At 43.2% G+C, this 16,821-nt stretch overlaps 9 protein-coding genes across 9 annotated transcripts; 7 read left to right on the plus strand and 2 right to left on the minus strand.

The window, feature by feature from the left end:
- Positions 1 to 42: 42 nt before the first annotated feature.
- On the plus strand, positions 43 to 900 carry O0I10_001288 (uncharacterized protein; the record flags this gene model as incomplete). Its single annotated transcript, XM_058481385.1, has 4 exons — positions 43 to 75; positions 155 to 396; positions 468 to 712; positions 779 to 900. The coding sequence occupies 4 exons, from the start codon at positions 43 to 45 to the stop codon at positions 898 to 900; spliced, it is 642 nt and encodes a 213-aa protein (XP_058348023.1).
- Positions 901 to 1,057: 157 nt separating this feature from the next.
- Positions 1,058 to 1,759, plus strand: O0I10_001289 (uncharacterized protein; the record flags this gene model as incomplete). The annotated part of the gene is made up of 3 exons (XM_058481386.1): positions 1,058 to 1,117; positions 1,194 to 1,459; positions 1,567 to 1,759. The coding sequence occupies 3 exons, from the start codon at positions 1,058 to 1,060 to the stop codon at positions 1,757 to 1,759; spliced, it is 519 nt and encodes a 172-aa protein (XP_058348024.1).
- Positions 1,760 to 2,125: 366 nt separating this feature from the next.
- On the plus strand, positions 2,126 to 4,232 carry O0I10_001290 (uncharacterized protein; the record flags this gene model as incomplete). Its single annotated transcript, XM_058481387.1, has 7 exons — positions 2,126 to 2,461; positions 2,521 to 2,616; positions 2,673 to 2,716; positions 2,794 to 2,909; positions 2,965 to 3,072; positions 3,126 to 3,792; positions 3,848 to 4,232. The coding sequence occupies 7 exons, from the start codon at positions 2,126 to 2,128 to the stop codon at positions 4,230 to 4,232; spliced, it is 1,752 nt and encodes a 583-aa protein (XP_058348025.1).
- Positions 4,233 to 7,347: 3,115 nt separating this feature from the next.
- O0I10_001291 (uncharacterized protein) lies at positions 7,348 to 8,909 on the plus strand (the record flags this gene model as incomplete). The annotated part of the gene is made up of 2 exons (XM_058481388.1): positions 7,348 to 7,657; positions 7,732 to 8,909. The coding sequence occupies 2 exons, from the start codon at positions 7,348 to 7,350 to the stop codon at positions 8,907 to 8,909; spliced, it is 1,488 nt and encodes a 495-aa protein (XP_058348026.1).
- Positions 8,910 to 9,299: 390 nt separating this feature from the next.
- O0I10_001292 (uncharacterized protein) lies at positions 9,300 to 10,409 on the plus strand (the record flags this gene model as incomplete). The annotated part of the gene is made up of 4 exons (XM_058481389.1): positions 9,300 to 9,330; positions 9,400 to 9,492; positions 9,564 to 9,577; positions 9,636 to 10,409. The coding sequence occupies 4 exons, from the start codon at positions 9,300 to 9,302 to the stop codon at positions 10,407 to 10,409; spliced, it is 912 nt and encodes a 303-aa protein (XP_058348027.1).
- An 82-nt stretch (positions 10,410 to 10,491) lies between these two features.
- O0I10_001293 (uncharacterized protein) lies at positions 10,492 to 11,571 on the minus strand (the record flags this gene model as incomplete). The annotated part of the gene is made up of 4 exons (XM_058481390.1): positions 10,492 to 10,605; positions 10,675 to 10,788; positions 10,863 to 11,032; positions 11,088 to 11,571. The coding sequence occupies 4 exons, from the start codon at positions 11,569 to 11,571 to the stop codon at positions 10,492 to 10,494; spliced, it is 882 nt and encodes a 293-aa protein (XP_058348028.1).
- Positions 11,572 to 12,382: 811 nt separating this feature from the next.
- O0I10_001294 (uncharacterized protein) lies at positions 12,383 to 12,903 on the plus strand (the record flags this gene model as incomplete). The annotated part of the gene is made up of 3 exons (XM_058481391.1): positions 12,383 to 12,400; positions 12,485 to 12,675; positions 12,741 to 12,903. 3 exons carry the CDS (start codon positions 12,383 to 12,385, stop codon positions 12,901 to 12,903), a joined length of 372 nt encoding a protein of 123 aa, XP_058348029.1.
- A 66-nt stretch (positions 12,904 to 12,969) lies between these two features.
- Positions 12,970 to 14,455, minus strand: O0I10_001295 (uncharacterized protein; the record flags this gene model as incomplete). Its single annotated transcript, XM_058481392.1, has 8 exons — positions 12,970 to 13,091; positions 13,154 to 13,260; positions 13,323 to 13,449; positions 13,505 to 13,696; positions 13,768 to 13,919; positions 13,983 to 14,074; positions 14,129 to 14,168; positions 14,232 to 14,455. 8 exons carry the CDS (start codon positions 14,453 to 14,455, stop codon positions 12,970 to 12,972), a joined length of 1,056 nt encoding a protein of 351 aa, XP_058348030.1.
- Positions 14,456 to 14,974: 519 nt separating this feature from the next.
- O0I10_001296 (uncharacterized protein) lies at positions 14,975 to 15,815 on the plus strand (the record flags this gene model as incomplete). Its single annotated transcript, XM_058481393.1, has 3 exons — positions 14,975 to 15,293; positions 15,434 to 15,496; positions 15,553 to 15,815. The coding sequence occupies 3 exons, from the start codon at positions 14,975 to 14,977 to the stop codon at positions 15,813 to 15,815; spliced, it is 645 nt and encodes a 214-aa protein (XP_058348031.1).
- Between the last annotated feature and the right edge of the window lie 1,006 nt (positions 15,816 to 16,821).

Genomic DNA, 16,821 nt, shown 5'->3' on the forward strand with positions numbered 1-16,821 from the left:
TTATCGCTCTTCTTTATCCCGCTGGATGATACTTTTGGGTGCATGAATGAACTTTTGTTTATTGACCGCCAGAAGGTAAGCAAACAATACATTCATTCTCAATGGCTTATGGCTAACTAATATCCTATTCATCCACCTCTCTCACTTGATGCAGCCACCTTATCCTCGCTTGGATACTTTACAGCAGGCTTTGACCCATCTTGAAGACGACATTGACAACACCGCCAACGAATTGCTACGATTGGATCGGCATTCACGTCGCATGCAGTTGCTCCCAATGCTGTACAGTGGCATCGTTTGGATCGTCTATGTTGGATACTGCTTTTTTGCTTTACGCGATGCTCATTGGGACACGATCACTTTGGCCGTGACACCTGCTATTGTCAGTCCGTTATGGTAAGTATGACTTGGTGTATTGGATATGAGCATGCTATTTGGGATGAATCATTCACCTTGTTCTTTGGTAGTATTCGCTATGGTCAACGACTTGTAGAATGGTGGTTCAAGCAGCATCAGGGACAAGCTCGAATGAAGCTAGCATGGCTAAGGGCAAGATACGATTCCAAGCTCAACGAATTGAAAGCCAAAGTACCACCAGACCATCCTATTTTGGAGCTATACCAGACATCTTCACAACGACCAGGTCATCATGCATTGATATGCAACTTTTGCTTTGCTTTCAACGGCCTGGCTACACATCCTCAGAGCACTCGTAAGTAAGAGTACCTCCTATGAAACAACAATATGGATTGAATAATGACACTATTATACATGATAGAGTATGTGTGTCCAAAATGCCTCAAATTCAATACCACCCATGATACTCAAGACACCGGGATGATCAAAGAGGAAGGATCTATCGCATCACGAGTGAAAAGACGACGTTTAAAGAGTCGGTGATCATCGCACAACAACTTGCCTGGATAGCAAAAATGTCGCAATTCCCCCTTCCTTTTTCGTATTCACATCTGCATAAATACATTTCCTTTTCTTCTCTTTCCCATTTTCTCTTTTTCTTTGTTTTTCTCATTCAATCTCAACAACAACAACAACAACAATGGATCACGGTGGAGGACATCATGATATGCCAATGGATGATGATATGTGTTCGATGAATGTATGTAAGCATTTGTTGCTGCCCAACCATGATGATGATGACGACGAGGCTAAATGCTTATATGACCATTGTTTAGATGATATTCAACTGGCAAATCAAGGATGTTTGCGTTGTTTTTGAGTGGTGGCACATTCGAGGCATCCCAAGTCTACTGATCTCATGTTTGGCTGTATTTGCTATTGCTGCTTGCTTTGAATACGTACGAGCCAGGTCCAGTGCATTGGAACAAACGTGGCTTAATGTCAACGCCAAGAAGCGTCAAGATGATGAAGAACTTACCACCAACACTGCCAATGAAAACACTACGTTGTTGCAACAATCATCAGGGTGTGGAAAACCAAGGTAAAAGGAATGGCGTGTGAATTACGAGTGATAGGGTTTATCCGCCGTTGTGAAACATGCTAATCATCCATCATCCGTACCTTGTGCATTATCAACACACGCAGCAGATTAAGCCGTCATCAACACATGGCGCTGTCAGTGATTTACGCATTTCTCGTGGCAGTCAGCTTTTGGCTCATGCTCGTGTTTATGACCTACAACGGCTTTCTCATGATAGCAGTGGTTCTTGGTGCAGGCGTTGGTCATTACTTTTTTGGAAACGGATACCTCACAGCTAATCGGTCCATTCAGTGCCATTAGTGTTTACCCATCGTACTTTATATATAAACAAATTGTTTGCTACTCTTGTCTTCTTAAAAATTGGAAACAGGATGCCATCCAGGAGATGGTTGATTTTCAAACTAGTTCCCGGGATAACATGTTTGCTGCAAGTGTTAGCCGCGCATAGCATATATACACAACAACAACAACAACAACGACGTCAGCGATCTCATACTACTACTGCTACTACTCGATGAGCCATGATTTTTGTACCAAAGGGGTTTCAATGGTAACTACTCTTCTGCTTGTAGTATTCGGGTTCGATCACACCTCCTTGCTCTCTTTTCCATAAAACTTGCCATCATTGCTTTTTGTTTCTTATTCCTTTCTCTTGCAAAGCCGATCATGGATCGTAATAATCATCATCAACATGAAGAAATATCTGAAGCAACCATGGTGTCTCCCTCCTCTTCTTCCTCTTCTTCCACCTCATTATCTACAACAGGGGCCACGAATCATGGATCGCAACACCATGCATATTCAATATTAACCATCCATGATGAACCCTTACCACCTCGACCACCGGAGCCCTTCACCATCATGTCCTTTGTTCGATCTCGCATGGCTTTTCGACCAGCCGTTCCACATGATCCTCGTTTGTTTTCAGCAAGGCAAAAACGTTGGATTCTTGTATGTTTGGCATTAGGTGGATCACTTAATGGATTCTGCTCCACTATCTATGTAAGCAACGATTCGTGAAAATAGTAGCCAATTAATTGATAACACGAATGCATTGCTAGTTTCCAGGCATCCCAGAAATCACTACCGAGTTTGGGGCATCCGATATCGAGGTAACTCTTACGACATCCTTGTTCATGCTATTCGGTGGCATTGGTGTAAGTTGACGCAAACTGAACTTTAACTTGTTCATGCCACTCAAATGTTAAAATAGCCAATCATGTGGGCATCCATGTCGGATTACTACCATATTCGAAGGTAAGTTTAGGTCGGGCCAAACCAAACATGCTTCAACCATGTCATAGAGAAAAAGAAGGTTCATGGATGTAAAATAGGTTTCTGTATCTTGTCTCACTCCTGATTTTCTCGGTGGCGTCCGTTGGTTGTGCCATATCACTGAATGTGTATATGCTTATCATTCTACGATGCGTGCAATCAGTTGGAACATCGGGTAAGTCGCTCATAATGCCACCCTAAGGGTAATAGTAGGCTGAATTTTATGATAGTGACGGTATCGGTGGGTGCAGGCACTGTATCCGATTGCTGGGAAATCACCGAACGTGGTGCTGCATTCAGTATCCTATTCATTGGTCAATTCTTTGGTCCTCTTGTTGGTAAGCTGAAAGGCACATGCTGCATATTGGATTTGGTTCTCAATGATATATAGGACCTATACTTGGCGGAGGACTTACTACTGTACTTGGCTGGAGATCTACCTTTTGGTTTTGTGCTGGATATGGTATCTTTTTGTTTACCTTTTTATTCTTTTTCCTTCCCGAGACGTATCGAATGGAGGGAAAATGGGAACCTCTTGACGCAGAGAAAAGACAACGCGTGCAACAACAACAACAAAATGGCTTGTCAGCAACCGAAACAACAACAACAACAGCCACCGAAAGAAGTAGCACCAATAACTTGACAGTGGATGAAGAGCAACAACACGTGGATATTGGTAGCACCATTGCAACGGCGTCTTTGACGGGCATGTCACCTACATTGGATACACCCATATCGGATTCTTCAGGACGCCTACGTAAACTTAACCCTGTGCGTAGCGTATTTCTGTTACGGCATCTATTTGTGTTGATGATTGCTCTCGAAACGGGCAGCTGTTTTGGTACCATGTTCACTATTGAAACGGTGATTCCCGATTTGTTCGAAACAACGTATGGCTTTGCATCATGGCAAACGGGTCTTAGTTACCTTGGAGCAGGCATGGGCAACATTTTAGGATCCTTTGTATCGGGACGTGTATCCGATTACTTGCTTAAACGAGCACGGCAAAAACGTGGTGGTACGCCCAAGGCTGAAGATCGACTTACTATCAATGCATGGTACTAGATGCAACAACACACATTTATATGAACGTGCACTAACATTTATTATTAGGCCTGGTGGTGTGGTATTGGTACCATTTGGCGTACTCATGTTTGGGTGGGGTGTTAATGCACAATGGATTGTATGGATACCCATCTTGGCATTTGGAGTTGTCTGCTTTGGAATGAGTCAAGTCTATGCAGCAGGTATGGCATACCTCGTTGATTCAATGCCAGGTCAAGGTGCATCGGTGACAGCGGCATCAAATTTAATGCGCATGAGCATGGCAGCTGTGCTGAGTCTTATTGCACAACCCGTAGTCGAGGCTATAGGCCCTGGATATCTCTCTGTACTCCTTGCTGGTCTCAACATGTTTGGTATGTTTCTCTTTTTCGTTGTCAAGATGAAAGGTCAAGACATGCGACGTTGGGCTGGCTATGGTGACAATCAAGCATAGAAGAACCACACAACATCCCTCCTCTTTTTTCATCTTTTACTTTTTTTTTGCTTTCCCTGTCATCTACTGATACCACTATTACTACCCTATTACTATTATTACATTGGACCATCATTCCATTTGTAACATAAAACGCTTCCAAAGAATACATGTATCCTTCTTCCCATTTTCGAGAAAACATTACTCAGCTTGTGAATGACGTGCGTACATTGTTTAACCACCTCCGCACCACAAACTACAACACATGATCAGCCGTCGGTGAATGGCAATTGGTGCATCAAAATACAAACCGCATGTTTGGGAGAGCTGAGGAAAGGCCACGTGCTTTGTTTATATTGAGACCAATGATGTGATGCTGTTCGACTGTTTACGATGCAAAATGAAAGCATGGCTATTACGACGACGTAATAAAGACGTTGCCAGGAACCTTTATTTTTGCTCTGTGTTGCCATGGCAATAATAATATAGTATCAATGTGCCACAACATCCAGCGATCAATTTTTTCAAGGGACCTCCCATCGGTCTTTGTGAAAGTAAAATCCGATTGACATGTCAAATACACACCTCTCAATGATATAATGCGCCACGCACGTTGCTATGACCCTGCATTTGGATCACTTCTAGCATAGCACCAATCATGACTCGTCAAAAAACATGCATCATTGAGGATGATAAAATTTACAGCACCCAACAGCAGCATTGTTGTATGTTATTGAGGAGACGTAGAGACTATGTGCATGGTAACACATGTATATGCTAAGCATGACTTCATCACGTTCTGTGAGAAAAATGGATCGTCCACGGACATGAGACTTGATAAGACTCTCACACACCACGCTTTGTGTGTGCGGAGGTAGGATCAAGAAGAAGCCTCTTATTATGGTTGATCATGCGACATGTGAGCAAAGCATACAATCATCCATCATTTTCCAATGGGCCACAATGCTCATTGTTGTATAAGAAAGAGGGGCCATGTTTTGTTTTTCTCCCGACATGACAACTCAAAATGTACAAGGGCGATCTGTACACACAGCCAAACGGCGCGATCAACTTCTCCTCCGGGAACGGAATACGTTGTTCCGCTGTCATGCGTGTTTCTATTTCCATATCCCGCTGATGAGCACAAAGGGTGTTGTACTTTTAACGGGGATGTGAAAAGACGAAGAGGGCTTACAACCACCTATAGTGGCCCGATCACGGTTGATGGCACGTTATCTATTCTTGAATACAGAATACCCATATGACAAAGCATTTGCTGTGTGCGTCTTTTGACAAGAAAGTGCCACCAAATAAACGAACGGCTGCGCCGATTTCAAAAGACAAATTAGGTCAGATGTCGGATTTATTTTGTATACAAGGGATTTCTATAGCCCAATACAATCAACGTTGAGCCGGTGGGTATGTTGCTTGTGGTGGTGAAAAGTGGAGCAGGGATATGTATATAAGGGAGGGAAAGGAGATAGCAGTAGTACAAACAAAAGTAAAGAAGAAAGAAGAAGCGATCGTTATTATATACACGTTCAGAAATAGGGCGTTCGAGGATAATAATATGGCTGCATCATCGGCTGGTAGTAATTGTTAAAGTATGGGTATTGTGTTGCTGCTGGATAATAGTAGTCGTACGGTGATGCATAGGGCGAGTAATAATACCCATACCCGCTCCCAAACAATCCTCTACTCCTTGGACGCCACTTTACAATGTCATTAGAAATCCATCATAGGCACCCATCAATATCGAAAGACACTCACTGCACTGAGATTGTAGTCATAATAGCCGCCTACGCCGCCATACATTGGATCGTAGTCGTACCAATAAGGATCGTATGGATTGCTGTATCGATTTCCCATGAGGATGTTATGATTGTGGATTCAAGTAGTGTGTTGTAGTAGAGATAAAGGTATAAAGAAAAGAAAAAAGAGAGAGAAAAAGAAAGACCAGCGGATAATGGTATCCGCAAAGCAAAGGAATAAAAGTCGCCACTGCTGGTGTATCACATACATGCTGATTAGGCATCATCTGATACTTCGAAAAAGGCAAAAGAGCTCTTTAAAGAAGCTTAGTTCACGATGATTTCAAGTGTGAAGGGAAAGCGATCTCAGCACCACAGACACACACACATGGCTTCACGTGGCGGCTGACATGTTAATTGGTACTTCAATACCATAAATCTCATAAAGAGTGGGTCTCGTGTTGATGGATGGTTGTGAGTTGACTGATATCAAGATGCATCATTAAACGCCCACTTTTTTGTTTGTGAGAGCTTGTTGATTGACACAAATAAGGATACGACCTTTTAGAAAGGTAAAAGCTTGTTGACATCATCACATTATTCTGCCAATTGCAGGCACATAAACTCGCTTTTATTGGTGATCACGAGATTGCGTACACGTATTCCTATCATTGGGCGAAGCAAGTATATGAATATACATAGCGAGTAAAGGGAACAAAGAAGTAGTAAGTATGCAGGAGGAGGAGGAGAAGTTCTCTTTGTTTTGACGGCTCCATACATGGTTACACCTATCACCATAGCAGCCGCTTTCCCGCTCTTTGTGTTTCCAATGGTAGACCCTGCACCCTCCAATTCACCTTGAACCATCTTGTCACTTGTAAAGAACCACTACATCAGGAATACGGCTGTTGTAGGATTCGTGATTGATTGCCGCAATAATGGCCACCCACCTGGTGTGTCACGTATGATGGTATGCTGAATACAGTAATGTGCACTGATAGATAAGGTGGATGAAGCGAGCCATACGCTGCTGAGTAGCAAAATTAGGATTGGTCTGTGTTGCGTGGCGCCGACTGCAATTTATCTGGATTGTAATACCTGTAGGAGGCTGATGATAATAGAGTTCTCGTTGTCGTCAAAAGAGATTCACAATGATATGGATAGTCATTTGTAGTTGTTGGGTTGAATGTTGGGTGAGAGAAATACATGATGGGAGAAATGCGTATGCATATGTGTATATACCTTATCAAGGACCACCATGTGGCATTGTCAGGCAGCATAATGAGTGATCGTATTTTCATGCAGCTGGCTTTGCACTGTTGCACTTTCCATTAATCAATCTTTCACACTGTATTCTTTTTCTTCTCGTTGCCAACACTGTTACCATGACGACACTGAACAAAACCAACAACGGCTCTTTTGTTTCTTCATTCCCCTCCGAAGTACTCGACGTTGTTTTCAATCGCCTTTCATTCCGTGAATGCATCAAGTGTACCGGTGTCTGTCAATCGTGGAATGCATTTCTCTTCAGTTGGCCTGGTCTTTGGTTCGAGATATCTGATCAATGCTGCAGCTTTGAAAAGGACCTGAAAGCATATCAAAGGAGCTTACCGTGGGATCATGTCCAAAGATTATCCATTAAAGCCGGCTCGTTGGATTATATATCACGCCACTTACCAAAGAACGTCCACACAGGTACATACTACAAAGGGTTGGGAGGGAAAATGAGGGGGGATCAATATAGCTTAATAATGGTATATCGTTCATAGCTACATTACGAGAGGAGTTTGATGGAAGAGATATCCGACGATTTTGTATGTTTGTTGGCAGTACCTTGACGACGCTCAAATTGGAACATGGCTTTTGCAACCCACTTCCTGAGATTGTGTTGGATACCATTTTACAATATTGTCCATATCTTCAACACCTCACCTATTACTCATCTTGGGATATCAACTTCATTCCTGTGGTATCATTGGCTCCACTTTCAATTCATGAACATCCACTCGAGAGGTTGGAGATGGACTTTGACAATATCATCAAATTGGATGCTCTCCTGATCAAACGACTGATTCCCGTGTTACCCAACCTGAGGCACATACGACTTAATTCACACGACCTTCGAAACGTGGGCGATGTCCTTGATGCACTTGCACGTTATTGTCCGAGGCTGGAGACAACCATATTTTCAGATACCATCAACCCCGCCGCCGCCGCCTCCTCCTCGTCTACTACTGGTGGTACTACAACAAGTTTACTATGTCTACGTGGCGTGGATCGAATCAAATCGGAAGGACTTGCCACATTTCTTTCTCAATACGATCAACGTCTTGAAACGCTCGAGTTACATCTTTCCTCAGACGATCTCGCTCGTAGCGTGTCATCAGGCCTATCGACCTTAGGCCATGCTCAACATCTCAAAAGGATTTGCTTGACGTCAGGGATGGGATGCTTCAAGACGCATGATGTTTGTGTACGTTTGGTATCACAATGTCCACACTTGGAAGAGGTATCGCTTGCCCAATTTGATTTCCTTGCCGACGAAGGATTACAAGCATTAAGTCAATTGGACCATCTTGAATCATTATCACTCTCAGGCTGCTTGTTGGTCTCTCCCAGCGCATTGGTACAATTTGTGGAAGAAACGCACAGCAAACATTGTCTACGCCAATTAAATCTTGATTCCATGTTGGCATTGACTGATAAGGTCCTTGACGCTATTGGCAGAAATCTTGTCATGCTTGAACGATTACAAACAACGCGATGTTTTTATATCAGCGACACAGGGTTACGCTATTTCGTTGACAGCTTTTCGGGTTCCTCTTTGCGTGAATTTGTATTTGGTCAAGCCTCTGCTATCCAACCTTGTTCCCTTTCTCGTGAAGCATTGTTGTATGCCCAATCGAGATTAGGCTCACAAGTAACCATCAAGGAAATCATTTGTTGATGCACCACATAGTCTTTTATCCTTTCCCATCATCATCATGCGTTATGTACTATAGTCATCCACATGTATGTAGTAACAATGGTTCAACCCACAATAAATTCTAGCACATCATTGTATTGTATGTAGGTCAAATGGGGGCCATCTATCTACGACCGCCAAAGCAAAAGACGCAATCCTAATACTACTACTACCATCCATGTTGCCATGTGATGACTCGCCAAACCAACAACAACAATCCCTCATGATGATACCGGGTCTTGTGAAATATGCAGCCTTTTAGCAGTAACACTTCCTTATATGGCGGGTGGGTGTGTCGATGATGATGTGCGCCAGATTAAAGATGTTTCGGCGTGGAAACTTCCTTTCCGTTCTCCTAATTCAAAACCTACCATGGCAACCACCACCATCAAAATTGGCTACGGTAATGTAGAAAAGCGTGTGCATTACAGACTCTGCTGCTAACCTTTATGCTTGTTGTATACTACCATAGTACCCGAGCATTTCTCAACCCCTTTGTACATTGCTCGCGACCAAGGTTTCTTTGAGGAGAACAGTGTGTCAGTGCAACTTGTTTGCTGCCCTGGTAAGCCCTTATTTTATTATAGAGATTGTATACGAGAACATGTACTAAACCAATTGTATGTATATCTATAGGTGGCACTGGTGAAGTAAGCATGGGCTATAGGATGCGTTCAAATATGATGGTTGACACGCGTATAATAATAGATGACACAAAAGCTTCAAAATCGGGAGATTGATCTTGCGATTGCATTGACGGAGGGACTTGTTGCTGGTATTAGCAAGGGCCAAGATTGGTACAAGATCGTGGGCACTTACGTCGATGCACCTCTCTGCTGGGCTATCTCTACTGGTTCTCAATCCAAGCATGGCTCCATTGATACATTGAACCATAGCAAAGTGGCCATTTCGCGATATGGCTCTGGATCACACATTATGGCCTACGTGTTGGCTGATCAACAAGGATGGCTTGAAGGCAACAACAACAATGAATCGGACGTGTTTGGTTTCAACGTGCTCAACAACTTCCAAGCTATGCGAGACTCTGTCAATGATAATTCATCCGATTTCTTCATGTGGGAAACCTTTACTACCAAGCCATACCATGACTCGGGTGAAGTGCGACGTATCGGTCAAATCACGCCCCCATGGCCTGCTTTCCTCTTTGCTGCTCACGTGGATCTTTTACAAAACCATGCTGCTGATTTGCAACGTACGCTCAAAGCTATCCAAAAAGCTACCGACCTCTTTGTGGCTCAAAAGGAAGACACATCGGTGCAACTGGTCATGAACATTCTCAATTACAAGGAAGAAGATGTTCGCAACTGGTTCAAGACCGTGTCCTACGCCAAAGATCATTCGCATGTATCAAGCCGTGCTCTCCAAGTCACTGTGTCCACTCTCATCAAGGCTGGTGTCGTTAATGCACCTGGCCCATCTCCTGAAACTCTTTGTGATCTCCAAGTCGCCGTCCTCGAATAAATGATGTAACATTGCTTTTTGTGTGTCTTGTCAAATATGCTGCATGATGGTTTATAAATGGATATGGATGAGGAAAGTGCATCTATTTACCAACACCACTAAGCTGGTTAAGATACTGGGGTCGGGATGTTGTACAATTGAGGGATTCCTTTTCTTGTGTAAAGAGCTCTTCATACATAATCTCTGCTTGTTGTGTCTACATACCCCACATTCCCAAATTAAAATGATATCCAACACCCACGTTATACCCTCAATATCCACTTACCGTTTCATCATAATATACCACAGGGATCCAATTCTCTTCCTCTGCATTCCGCACTGCCATCGAGTATGCATTTCTTCGTGCTGGATTCTCCTTTTCTGTGTTTTTCATGGATACCTTGAATAAAAAAAGCCATCATAGTGAGATTCACTTGATGATCCAAGATTTCCATTCCATTCCCTTTCTATTACCTGTAATGCCTGTGCCTTTGATGGAGCGGGTTTCTTTGCAGGAGCATCATCCTTTTCAATGTCTTGGATCCGTTTGTTGGCTGCTTTGAACTTTTCATCAATCTTGTCAATGTATCTCAATGCCGGACGCATTTGGATGGTGCTGCGAACAGGAGTAAGATGCAACTCGCCTATATCAACCTTTGTGAGCATCTACAAAACATTTTGTGTGCGCATACCACATACCATCACGCATGGCTCCCACCACATAGTTGGTTTGTGAAGGCACTTCTGTTGAGCTGAACGTCATACGGTCCAACAATTCTTCTTCCTTTTTGGCAGTGGATGATCGACCATACATTTGCTCCTCCTCGTGTTCTTCCATACGCTTGTCGTAGGCTGTCTTGATGCTCTTTTCATTCATACCCATGGCGAAATCTTCACCACGTTCAGTGCTGTAATAAGCGGATCGCGTATCCAACGGCAGATCAAGTTCAACCATATTTGCATTCGGCTTGATGCGAGCTGCTTTGGGTCCACTACGGCTGTCGAATCGAATGTTGCGCATGGGATACTGGAAAATGTACATGTGCTTGGCCAACTTTGTGTTCAAAAAGACAGGGATCTCGGTCAACACCTCATCGTCAGCAGGATCGTGCTCTGGCATATTGAATTCAGTAGGTGGCGCATCGGCCATGTCGCTGTCAAAGACGGGTGCTTCACTTGACATGGTATGTATATGGAGAGAGAGAGAAGAGAAACCAAAAAATTTACTCTGCTTCGCCCATTCATGCGTTATCACACTCTCATAGCAACCCTCAGAGTACAATGACAAGGCCTTGGATACCGCCTATATATCAAAGGGTGACCCTATCGACTTATCAAAAGATGTTGCGTAATGACCACACTTTTATTCCTTTGAGTCCTTTATAGGCTCGATCTATAGCTAAACCCTATACTAGTATCCTTAGCAACATACATACACATACTCTTTGTCCAATGAATAAATGTGCCTACTATTGTATATGACATCCACAGCTTGATATCCATTGATGATTCAAGTGTATGTAGTAGATACCGTTTTGGTATCAACTAATCTTCAAGATAACGCACTGCTTAACGAGGGTGATTGTTTCTGTATAGGACCAACATCTTTTAAAGCAACCACTGTGTATTATAAAGAATCAAGCCAATGAAAGCATTAAGCTAAATGTATTATTCTTTGTATTTGAACAATGACTTTGGGGGGATTGAAGGGGGGATGGAAATGTTACTAGAGAGAAAGAGCACGGATCATCTTGTACCCCTGAAAGATAGGGTGTTCAAAGCTAAAACTTTGATGCATGATGAGAGAGATACTGGATTGACATGGCAACAACGAAGCGTGATGGATAGTCGACGGATAAAGCAGAATACAACGTGCCTAAGCCAAAGGATTCAAACGCCGTGTGAGGAGCCACGCGACCTTGATGAGAACACGCAACCTGGTCACCGCCTAGCACATTCTATTTTTACACTTCTTTTTTCACTAGCAGCACATCATGGAGAAATTCAAAGAGGCAAGTACAACCACCATGCCACATAGCTAGATGGCCGTTGTCATGGCACCATCAGCACTAGATGTAACTAACTCTCTACTTTAGAAACTTGCATCCCTTCGTAGCGAGGTCGATGCTGCCAACGCGCGTGCCCAGGAACTCGAAGCCAAGGTGGAGACGTTGGAGACTGAGCACAATGAAAAGGATGATCAGCTCAACGACCTTCAAGAACGTGCAAAGTTGTTGGAAGAGCAACTCGAAAAGGCAGAGGCTGATCTTAAGGAAGCTAACGAAAAGTAAGTGGGTGGATGATGATAGTGGTAGTCGTAGTCGTCGTCATAGTAACCAATTTGTGTGATAGCTTCCGTGAAGCCGATTTGCGTGCTGAACAACTTGGCAAGAAGGCTGTGAGATTACAGCAGGAAGTCAAGGAATGGGATACCAAGAACAAGGATCTTGAAGCTAAGCACCAAGGTGTCAAGGATGAATTGGATGAGATGGAACGCCAGCTCGAAGGTGTTTAAGAGACGACCCCTTTTGTGTGTATATAAAGCTTTTCAATGCCAACAATCCAACAAAATCATATTTATTTATTCAATGGGAAGGGAAAGATCAGGACCAGTGCCTACAGGGACTACTTGGGTGGGGTTGATTTGACGATGGGACATGTAGTAATGTCTCTTGATGTGATCCATGTTCACAGTGCTTGCAACTAGAGGATAAAAATGATTAGAGGATGAGAAGGAGGAAGAAGAGGATATCAGGTACACTTACCACCGGGCATTTGGTAAATACGACGGGTCCAACGAAGGATGTTAGGGTAATCCTTTTCGATCGACTTTTTGTTGCACTTGAAATGACCATGGTACACGGGATCGAATCTGTAATAGATGATGCATGAGCCTTCCTTCGAGCGTTGAGACATTTGGCAATAACAACATACCGCACAATGGTGGTGAATAAACGAATATCAGCTTCAGTGAATGTGTTCTTGACCAAGTAGTCGGATTCAGAGAGGATTTTCTCGATACGATCCAAAGAATCAAAGAGTGGATACACGTTGTTTTCATCTACGTCGTTTGTGAGTAAAAGAGGGTATAGCAGCACATGATTTGACATCCTTACAAGCTTGCTGGGTAGTAGCGAATCCAGACTTGTATACACCATTGTTGACAGTGTCATACACCCAGCTATTCAATTCATCAATGTCCTTTTGAAGAGGCTCGGGGTAATAGTTGATCTTCTTTTTTTCTTCAGGCAAGAGGCTGTCGAATGCTGTGTTGAACATGCGAATGATCTCTGAACTTTCATTGTTGACTACACGAACAAAGAGGATGGTGGTGAGCTCTCTATCGCTTGCTCTTTGATCCAACCCAAATAAAGCTTACCAATGGTACCGGTCTTCTTATCCCATAGCACTGGAACAGTGAAACGGCCGCTATAATTGGGATCAACCTTGAAATAGAGCTCTCTGATGTATTGAGCATTGTTGACAGTGTCTGGGATAGCACCTGGACATTCTTCAGGAGTCGAGAATTTCCTTTGTGGATCAAAGTCAACAATGATGCGCATATACCAATCAACCATTGTCCTCATCACTTACCATCCCTTATCGAGCATAAGATAATCAACCACCGAGACAGTAATGAATGGTTGCAATCCCTTGAGTTCACGTACGATCAATGTACGATGGGCCTAAAAATGCACGCGTTAGTAAAAGAGACGCGTAACATGCATTGTATGACATACCCATGGACATGCAAGTGATACATAAAGATGATACCGATCTCTATAATAATACATTACCAATCAATATCCATTCCTACCCTTATAGCAGTTTATCCCAACTTACGGTTCTGGAGTGAAACGGCTACCGGGCTCATTGCTAATGCTATCGCGGAAGCTGGAGACTTGGCGTCGGAATTCACCATCCTTGGAAGCCCAGTTGAGAATGCCAGTTTGCTTTGATTCTTGTTGTTGAGTTGCCATTGCTTGGAAAAAGCGTCGAGTTGGTTTTACAGTGGTTGTTGTTGTCGTGCGAAGTAAAAAGGTGCGGTGAGAAAAACGAAAGAGCATCGAGTCTACGGTTGAATATAAAGCAAGGGTGGGGAGGCTGAGTAAAGCTTATGTATTGCATGGATTACAAGAGCATTTGTAAGCTCGGAGTCAGCAAAGCACGCCATTGTATGATTCATTCATTCTCTATCTGTACTTCCAAGGATCCATTACTCATACAAATCACGACATGATGATTATCCCCCATGATTGGCCTTTAATCCCCGTATTTCATCCTTCTCCTCCCCCTCCGGCAGTATATCAAACATACACACGCATATTTACAGTATACGTAGAGTGACTACTACTAGGGGTAAATGATCGACATTGGATTTGCATGAATCTATTGCATAAGCGTGTAATCTTGTAAAGTGTATGCATGCATGTATCCCCCTCATCCCATACGGCATTTTGTGCCGATTCACCCTCTTTTTTGTTACAAGAGATGCACGATGGGGTAGTTTTTTCTTCTCTTTTTTTCTTCCAAACATTCAATTGCATCTTTTTGCTTTCTCTTCGTATTGTACAAACATACATAGAATGGCCACTACCTCCTCAATAGAAGTCTCCGCTCAAACCTCCAGCCCACAATTATCATGGAACATGCCTAGCAGCAATAGCAATAATGGTCGATCTAGCACTCTGCATCTCCATGATAACGATAGCCGCCGTACCATTCAATCACCTTCTCCTACCGCAAGGAATAGCAGGGCATCTAGTATATATAACGAGCTATGCGACAAGATGTCGTTTGCAAGCCATTCGAAAAAGATTGCAGCCAAACCCTTTCATTTATACACAAAATACTCTCAATCATTACTGCTTGAAAACACCGCAAGCGTCGCACGTGATCATTTGGGTAAGTGAAAAGTGAAAGAGAAAGGAATTGAAATGCATGGATTCAACATCGTTGGTGAGGGGTGTGTGTGCGCGCGCACGGGCGGCACCAAATATTTGTTGGGTACAAGTATAACTTACACTCATCTACACATAACACAGCAAACGAAAGGACATTCCTAGCGTGGCTCAGGACATCGATTTCCTTGATCACAGTGGGCGTAGGCAAGTCATCGCATGTCAACAACAAGGGCTGCATGCTTACTTTTTGCATTATTTAGCCATCACACAACTTTATAACTTGTCATCAGAAGGTCAAGGCCACACGCATCATAAACGACTGGGTCAAATTCTCGGCGTCATTTTTGTTGGTTTCAGCTTACTGTTCCTTTATTTTGGCAATGCTCGCTATTTCCATGCCCAACACGCCATGTGCAAAGGATACTTTCCAGCAAGTCGAGGTTCGGTGTTTATGGCATCTGCTACGGTCTTGGGCGTACTTTTGGTCATGTTGGTGATCATGGTAATTGATCGTGCAAGCTGATCCTGATGATGATGATGATGAGAAAAAAGAAACGGCAAATACAAAGTTAAGATTCAAACTGTTTATCGAATACCTTGGTTGATGTTTGTCAAATCCTTTCTTTTTCCCAAATAACAACACAAAGCTGGCACACGCACACACACGTACAAATGTTTCAGCCCATCAGCACTGGCGCTTGACTGTGTATAGTATGTGTTACCGGGCCCATGCCGCGCTTATTTCATAAGAAAAAGCAGGACTTTTTTTAAAGTCACTCTCCCATAATAGCTGACCCGGGTATAGTTGTCACCGGCAAAAAGCTACACAATGTGTCAGGGCATGGTATGGAAAAGGCAAGACTCTTTGAAAGGTCGCTGTGCATGGATAAGGTTACGCCACGGATGATCGATTCCGAGATGGTAGTAGTGTCATGGCCATAATGTGGGATTCGAACAAAGTTTAAGATTGTGTATGTGTGTGCGTGTGTGTGTCGGTCTTTTTCGGCGATCGGTATGTGCTGCTCTTTATTCCTTGTCTGTGCTTTTTCCCATCTTGACAATAGGATGGCTCCACCTCGGATCTGATGGCTAATGCGGTAAAAATCCAATGCTGCGGTGGCAATACAAAGACAATAACAAGACCTTAAGAGACGCTCCTTTTACGTTTTGCCATATACAACGTCGTGTGCCATGTCATTGTTACCATCATCAGGGATCGGAGGCATAATAAGAGAAGACGCACAGGTCCTTTTTTTATAATAAAGAAAAGAAGCATATGTTTATTTTGATATGCTGTTGATACACAGGATGATAAAAGGTTTCGTGTGTCAAGGAGAAAAGCTCTTTCGTTTTTGTTTGTTCTTGTGTGCCAATAATCTTTGGTCCCGACTAAAAAGACGAGATGATTATATAAACGGTGACTCAAAGCAACGACCACCACATACCTTTTCTTCATTCCTCTCTCCTCGTTTACAACATCTCTTATCACTATGACTTGCAAACATCCCAGCCGTTGCTCAAGTATTGCA

The sequence above is a fragment of the Lichtheimia ornata genome (assembly GCF_029851405.1).
Source record: "Lichtheimia ornata isolate CBS 291.66 chromosome Unknown scaffold00003, whole genome shotgun sequence".
Taxonomy (NCBI): Eukaryota; Fungi; Mucoromycota; class Mucoromycetes; order Mucorales; family Lichtheimiaceae; genus Lichtheimia; species Lichtheimia ornata.